The following is a 7,868-nucleotide window of genomic DNA, read 5'->3' as shown; positions in this document are numbered from 1 at the left end:
AAACCAAGGTTTTTTAATTTATGTTTGTAACTTTAAAAAATCAAGATCTCTTGCCGCGTAGACATTTTTAAATTTCATGAGCACTTTTTACTAAAATTTTAAATTCACATTATTTTTAAAATTTGTTAATTCCTTTCTAATTCATGAAATTTAAAAAATTCAAAAGAAAATATTTCACCAACAAAATTAAAATAACTTTTTTATTTCATGAGCATTTTCTAGAATTTGCAAACATTGTTTCATATTCATGTGCTGTTGTTAAATTTACAAACTTTTCTGTATGATTTCATTACATTATTAAAATAAACAAATATGAAAAAAATTAATTTTATTATTTATTTTTTTATATAAGTCATGTTTACAACATAACGTTGTCCAAACATGATCATTCATCCATTTGTCAGATTGGTACTTAGAAGGTTTTAAAAATCTTCGCTGAATCGTGAGATAGATGGAGGCTGGCTAGGTATCATGCACCCCTAAAAAAAGCTACTCCCTTCGTTTCTAAATATAAGTCTTTATAGAGATTCATTATGAGCCACATCGGGATGTATATAGATGCATTTTAAGTGTAGATTCATTCATTTTGCTCCGTATGTAGTTCATCTAATGGAATCTCTACAAAGACTTATATTTAGGAACAGAGGGAGTATCATGCATGCATGCATGCACTCATTATGGTGGTTGTCTATATATGCACACATATATACGCTTCATCTGTTCCATACATCGTTCCAGAATCTGGAGAATGGACAGCCCAGGACTAAGCGATGCAAGCAATTGCTTTCTACTCCATCCGTTCCTAAATATTTGTTTTTTTAGAGATTTCAAATGGATTACCACATACGGATGTATATAGACATATTTTAGAGTGTAGATTCACTCATTTTGCTTCGTATGTAGCCATTTGTTAAAATCTCTAGAAAGACAAGTATTTAGAAACGGAGGGAGTAGTTAATTGTGACACACAGGCACACGAGATAAAGCAAGGAAAAAGCTGCGAGAATAAAATTAGGAGACAAAAAAAGAAAAGAAACAAACAAACAAGCACAAGGTGAGATGGTGCTGATGTCATACTTAGATGTGAGATATTATCTCTCATCTAAATGAGATATAGTCAGACCTTTGAGATTATCACGACACATCAAAAGATACTACACATCAAGTCACCAAGGTGATGTAGCGGCACAGGAAACGGGATCCGTCCATAGTCGCATGGATCAACGAAAACCTGCCGCAACACTGCAGAACGAGATGAGGTATGAGGCAGGGCGAACAGGGACGAGAGCGACGTATAACAGACCAGGCCGTCGTCCCACCTGCCCACCCGGGGTTTGAAGAATTCTTCTCAGCGTCGAACAAAACGAATCCTGTTGCCTCGGCGCAGCGCTCCCTACTGCACCCTCCCTACCCCGCCCGGATCAGGCTGCCAGAGTCACCAATCCACCAGGCGCAATCAGCATCCAACCTCACGTCTCCCCCTCACTGTGACCCGAGAGAAAGCAGCGGTCCAGTTCCATGGATCACAATCATATAGGCCCAGTTGTCTCCGAGGCGAGCAGTCAAAACTCAAAAGTGCTCCTCCATGTATCACTATACAGAATAAATAAGTACAATCATTGTGCTGTGAGTGGATCATGACCATCCACTTGTTCCCGGGCAGAAAGCTCCTGCGTGTTTACCTCGGGGAGTGCCGAAGAGTGGCGGATGCACTCAAGCTGAAGTCATTTCGAAGCCGCTGATGCAGGCTAAGCTTTAGGGCTAGATAGAGAATGCCAGGCGCCGTCCATGCCTGAGCCTCAAGAGACAAAAAGAGAGAACGTGCATGAGATAAGATCAATGATGACCTCAAATCAAAAAAAGCAACAACTACGTTTGAACAAATAATATCTAGGCTGTAGCACTTTTAACTGAGAGTGCTATATTGTCAATCAAACTAATCGACTGGAAAGGGTTCATATTAAATGGGGTTAATCCACGCAAACTTCATTATTGACGCTGAACAAAGTCCAGCAGCGAAAAAGAAGACGGCAGTTTCACCGTTCGGCCGTAGCAGACTTCTTTTCCGCATACATTTCCGAACTAATCATGGTAAGGAAATATACAAACATGAACAGTGGATTCCTAGATGACAGGTGAGCAAATCAGAAAATGGTCAATCATACTATGAGGTTTTTCAAACTGTACTACGTCATAGAGATATGTACTGCAACATTGGTACCTGAAATAGGCCCATATCTGATCAGGAAAGAACTAGATAAGAAACTGAAGTTTCCCGTAACGGGACAGTATACATGTAAGACGCACCTTACGGGATAACAAAAAGCCAACGAGCTGACCACCACGACAAGGAAACTGGTACGTAAGCAAACTAGGAAGATAGATAGGCATGCAAACTAGCATATCCTGATCCACTTTAAACTCCTGGAAACTTTTGCCTTTTCCCCTGAATTATTGCCACTTGCAGACCCTTGCTCCTTTTTATAGCAAGCGAGAGGACTACCATCATAACACAAACCTTGAGCAATCCTCTATTGCACCACTCCCAACAAAGAAAGAAATGAAGAGAGCACCTGAAGCAGAAGAGCAGAAATTAGCTAGCCAAGGTGATGAAGCTGGTCGCGCCGACAATAGTACACCGACACCATGGCTAAAGCTGGGCCTTGATGCACTGAGAAGTGAAGAAGCTAAGCCTCCAGAGGCCACCCCTCAACGGACGTTCTCCTGCAACTACTGCCTGAGGAAGTTCTTCAGCTCGCAGGCCCTTGGTGGGCACCAGAATGCACACAAGAAGGAAAGGTGTGCAGCCAGGAGATCACGAAGCTTTCAGCAACTGATGATACGCTTTCCTCCAGCTGCTTCCTTCATCCAACCTATGAGGGCCAGCCCCCACTCCACAATTCTGACTGCGCAAGGTGAAAGGGCCGCTGTTGTTGTTGCAAGATTTCATGACGGCCAAATGAGAAACAGGATGCCTTTTGCAGTAGAGGAAGCTGCCTATTTCGTGTGGCCTGGGAGCTTCAAAGCAAGTCTTCAGGAGCCCATGAAGCAACCAGAGGAAAATATTGATTTGAGCCTGCATTTGTAATTTCTAATCCATAATTCCATGTATAAACATTTTCTGTGAAGTCAATATTTTGCATCATCTTTTGAGGTGAGGGAATAAGATTCCAAACTTGTACCCACAGTTGCAAGTGAGTTCTCAGACAAGTCTCAAAAATAGAAAAAAATAATCTATGTGTGATACCTGGTAAAGAGTAACAAGTTTAAACTTGAGTAATTTTCAATCTAGTTACTAGGAAGTAGGAACCATACATACAATCCACCGATCAGTATTAAGCTATAATTGAGATAAGAAACAAACTTTAGTCAGCACCATAGTGGTGATTATCGTTGCTCTAAGGACTCCAATTCAAACTTATGTGCCTCACTTGATCACCAAACGTTGTTTCAAAAGATAAACTACATGCAACACATTTGCTGCTTTATCAAAGACTTAAACATTTTTATGCATTAGAAGTTTGTTAGCAACCATGAATGCTCTCTGGACTTTGGAGCCTATCAAACAACACCAGTTGTATTGAACTATCATCATATAAAGGCTAACAGCTGCAACCTTAAAGATTGCATTTGCATATCTCAAGTCATACATGTGAATACGTGTATTCTTGTCAAAGACAGGATGTTAATTGGTTCATCAGTGTGCATGAATACAAGCAAAGTAATGTGGAAGAATCAGAAGAAAATAATAATAATAAATTGACACATCAATGGATGCATATGTGGAAAGAACAAAAGCCCATTATTTTAATGCTAAAGGCAAGTGCATGGCATAGGAATCTTCTTGTGGAAGCATAAAAACAAGCAAGGGGATAGAGAAAAGGTGAGAATGTGAGATGCCAAAAGAAATATTTAGAAATGGAAACACGGGGTGACCACAACTGTTGGCTACAATGTATACTACAAACTTCCATGAGAACACTTCCAACGATTACACTGTATATGCAGAAATTGTTGGCTCACAAAATCATTGGAAACTAATGTCTCCGAAATACATCACATGTACTTCTGGAAAGCCACCTCCGTAAACTATTTTGATATTATATGATTTTCAGTAGGCTCTCTCATTAATGATATACTACAAAGCTAGAAGATTCCGGTGTTATTGTCTTCAACGTTTAGAATTCAGTAGCCATATATCATAGATAAACCACAACATTCTTGTAAGCTTAATAATATTCATCAGTATTAATTATGCTGGTTTTTAAAGGCGTGGTATTCACCAAATCTGAAAAATAAACTTCAACGTATTAAGCTGAGGGCATCATCTTCTCACCAAATAAATCAAAGGTACTCAGATACAGTAAAACATGTGGTCCAGGAACTAGCTAATCAGGTGTATTAGCATCCATATCTCAGATATTATTACCATGATGCTCATTTGCAAAATTAACTATGATTTACTGCAGTAGACTGGAATATATCGATTACTGTAGTATGCCAGAACCCTCAGGTTCAAATAGCAGGAACTCTGTAACATACGGTCATTGTGTATCATATCAACATTCCTGCTACCCAAGCATCACTATACAAAAGCATCATAGGAAAAGAGGTTATCTTGTGAAAATATTGTAATGTGTTGAAGGACTGAAAAGACTAACTCGACATGAAAGAAAAATTAATCATCTCAATTCATTGATCAGTTCACATAACTCAATGATTTCACGGTCTCATACATGTCTCCTCATTCTTGTAATCTGATAGACTGATACAATGAAAAAGAAGGTGATACTGGTTTCTTGAAAAGAGATAAGGTGATAATATTCTAACCCTGCAGATTTTACCACAGCTTCTTGGACACCCTTTTCCTATCTCTATACACACAATCAATGTGGCATAACATTGCAGCGAAAGGATTGCCAAGCCTATATAGCACTCAGAAAGACCTTACCATGATGATCAGAACACTTCATTAAGTTAAATTCAGTCTTTTAGAACGGCAGAGGTGAGACAACCCCCAAAAAGACAGTCATTCATAAATGTATTGTGCATTACTTAAATATTCAAGCAGTCAGAGGTTAGCAAGCATGTGAGCGAGCTCCTCATCAGTCACCTCCATCTCCTGGTGTTTGCCGACAGCTTCTGCGAGCCGCGCTGCCAACTGGTGCTTACACTGAAAAGAAGAAAAACAATAACCCAAAATCAAAACAAGATTTCCCAGTAACCAAGAGCTACCGATTGCAGCTGTAAGCCTGTAACAGCGCAATGCTTATTTTGGATTCCAAATACATCCATTCCTCTAATGGAGAATTTCACGAGGCTCGGTGAATAATGTGGCCGGACGAAGTAACAGAGACGGCACTTACGCAGAGCTGCTCACCGCGGCCGACGATGTCATAGAAGAAGGAGTAGCAGGTGCAGAGGTGCTCCGGGAAGCAGATGTACTCCTCCTTCCTCTTGGACTCCCCCATCACCTGCAGCGCCAATCCAAAGCAAGCCGTCGTCAACCGGCCGATCGCCTGCTGGCTCGGCCACAGCACGAGCAGCCGTGGGAACCGAAAGGTAAGGCGCAGGAGCAGACCAGGAAGAGCGAGCGGCCGCTGGGCGCGCCGGTGACGCGGCGGACGCCGCCCTCGTCGAGGATCTTGCAGGCGCGCAGCATGTTCTTGCCGAACAGGTGGTCGAGGCTGCACGCACGCCAGAACCGGTCAGGGGGTCGAGACGGCGAGGCGCGCATGAATAACAACCGAGCGAGACGGTGGCGCCGCGGCGGTGCCGGGCCTGTTTGGATTCACTTACATGGACAGGTGCTCGTCGGTGGCGTGTCCCGCGGCCTTGATCTGCGCCCACACGGCGTCGGCCACGGCGAGGGCGACGCCGGCAGCGACGGACATTCGGGCGACGGCGGCGGCGTCGGTTGCGGTGGATCACTGGACTGGTGGGTTGCGCGCGCAAGCCGTTTGATGTTTTGACGCAGCGGAGGCGGAGACCGGAGAGTGCGACCCGTCGAGGCGAGGCTTCAGGGTAGGCTGACAAGTGGCCGTGGGCCGACATGCCATTTTTTTTTGCAGAAACAGAAACGAAAACAAAATAAAATCGAATTTTCCACTATAAACTGAACTCCAGCTAGCTCAACTAAGAAGAAGGAAAATGTGAAATGTGTATGCACAGGTCGGCAAAACGCCGATCAATTTCTCATTACAAAACACCGGAGCCAACAAAAAGCAAAATGAGCTACATTTGTATACGCATCTTGGGCCTCTGATCTAGCAGAGCGCCGCCACATTCGGAAGCCACGATCCAAGCATGGGCGACGCGGGAGCGCCAAGAATCGGATGGCACGGGAGCAGGCAGCGGTGGTGTAATCACGTCAGCGGTTGTGGAGCGGGTCGGAGGAGTTGGGCACCCGGCGCTCGCTGCCCCTGACGAGGCCGTCCGTGGTCGCCGGGACCCGCGGCCACCACTTCCTCGCCCGCACGTCGAACGCCGCGTCGGGCGAGCGCGCCTCCGCGGCCGCCTCGGTCGTGCCGGCGGCGTGGCCGTCCCCTCCGGCCGCCGCCGTCGCCCCCAGGAGGAGGAAGGCGACGAGGAAGAAAAGGAACCTCTGGCTGGCCGGCATCTCATGCATTCATGGGGGCAAGAGGACCAGACAGAGTGGATGGATCAGTGGGCTGTAGACTGTAGTACCCTGCTGCTCTGTGTGTGCGTGTGCACGAGAGAAGCTGAATCTCCTGAGGCGCTCTGCTCTGCTGCCAATGTAACAGCGCGCGCGGCCGAGAGAAAACTTGAGCGGATTAGCGAAGTGGCGTAGTAGTGGTACCGTGCAACAGTCAAAGTTGGAAAGCCCTTTATACTGCCGTAGCGAGGCAGGAGCTACGAGGACACAATCATTCGGCCATGTATACCGCATGACTGAAAGGGTAGGAATGCTTGCCACACGCAGAGAATCTTGGCAACAGCGGGCAGCAGGCGCAGACATCAGCAGAAGGCCTGTTCCGGCTCTTGTCTCTGACCCATTCGTTGCTAGCACTACTCTATTTCGAAGTGAAATTACAACTGGTTCAAAGTGCCAAAAGAATAAAATGTGGTTCAAACTTCAAGCCATCACCACGTCAAAATAGTCAAATATCATCTCCATCTCCATGTCTTATGTTACGGAGATACTAGTAGGTTAATTTTGTGAGATTAAGGCATGGGAGTCCCGGACAAGGCACAGGTGTCCATGACGCTTTTAGGTGAGGAGTTTAGTGAGCGAAGAATCGGAGGTTAGCGGCAGATTAGGTGAACGGCCCGGGAAACAGGGGACACGGCTTTCCATGCGCGAGGGAAAGGCCTTGAGCGAGCTCGCTCGCTCCACAGCCTATGCATGCCCAGCATCTTTCTTTTCTTCTTTCTTTTCTCTCCTTTTGCCGAGCCAGAAGCCAGCGGCCATGCAGCGGCGGCAGAGGGGGAGCGAGAGCGTGCGTCGCGGCGCCATGGCCGTGCCTCTCGGGCGCTGGGTCGCGTGTCCCCGTGAGCGACCTCAGCTTTCCGCTCGCGACGGACAAGGCCGGGGCTGCTTTTGGGGCTCCAACTGCTACAAAGCGCAGCCTGTCGTGCGTGTCTCTCCCGTGCGGGAGAAGTGACGACGGGGGCAGAGAGGAATCTGCTCTGGGCGCTGTCAGCCCGCGACACTGAATCCTAATCCGAAGCTTGAGTGCAACAGCAATAACGTCACGGCATCTTAGAGCAACTTCAATGGGGCAACTCATTTCGTCTGCTGGCGTCTGTTTGGATCGGCCGCAGACAGAAAAGGCGGCCCAATGCGCCGACTCAAACGAACGCGTGTCTGTTTGGCGTTCGCATGGCGACCCATTTTCACTCCCGCG

At 45.9% G+C, this 7,868-nt stretch overlaps 3 protein-coding genes across 3 annotated transcripts; 1 reads left to right on the top strand and 2 right to left on the bottom strand.

Moving 5' to 3' along the window:
• The first annotated feature begins 2,509 nt into the window (after nt 1-2,509).
• LOC119353942 (zinc finger protein 7-like) lies at nt 2,510-4,664 on the top strand. Its single transcript, XM_037620644.1, has one exon. It carries the CDS (start codon nt 2,561-2,563, stop codon nt 3,086-3,088), a length of 528 nt encoding a protein of 175 aa, XP_037476541.1. The 5' UTR covers nt 2,510-2,560; the 3' UTR covers nt 3,089-4,664.
• A 342-nt stretch (nt 4,665-5,006) lies between these two features.
• On the bottom strand, nt 5,007-6,313 carry LOC119353940 (zinc finger SWIM domain-containing protein 7-like). Its single transcript, XM_037620642.1, has 4 exons — nt 5,800-6,313; nt 5,582-5,687; nt 5,367-5,474; nt 5,007-5,173 (listed from the first exon to the last, which is right to left on the bottom strand). The coding sequence occupies exons 1-4, from the start codon at nt 5,892-5,894 to the stop codon at nt 5,072-5,074; spliced, it is 411 nt and encodes a 136-aa protein (XP_037476539.1). The 5' UTR covers nt 5,895-6,313; the 3' UTR covers nt 5,007-5,071.
• LOC119353941 lies at nt 6,083-6,791 on the bottom strand. Its single transcript, XM_037620643.1, has one exon. The coding sequence runs from the start codon at nt 6,626-6,628 to the stop codon at nt 6,371-6,373; it is 258 nt and encodes an 85-aa protein (XP_037476540.1). The 5' UTR covers nt 6,629-6,791; the 3' UTR covers nt 6,083-6,370.
• Nucleotides 6,792-7,868: the final 1,077 nt, after the last annotated feature.

The sequence above is a fragment of the Triticum dicoccoides genome, chromosome 2A, assembly GCF_002162155.2.
Source record: "Triticum dicoccoides isolate Atlit2015 ecotype Zavitan chromosome 2A, WEW_v2.0, whole genome shotgun sequence".
Classification (NCBI taxonomy): Eukaryota; Viridiplantae; Streptophyta; class Magnoliopsida; order Poales; family Poaceae; genus Triticum; species Triticum dicoccoides.
This window is presented reverse-complemented; position numbering and strand designations above follow the sequence as displayed.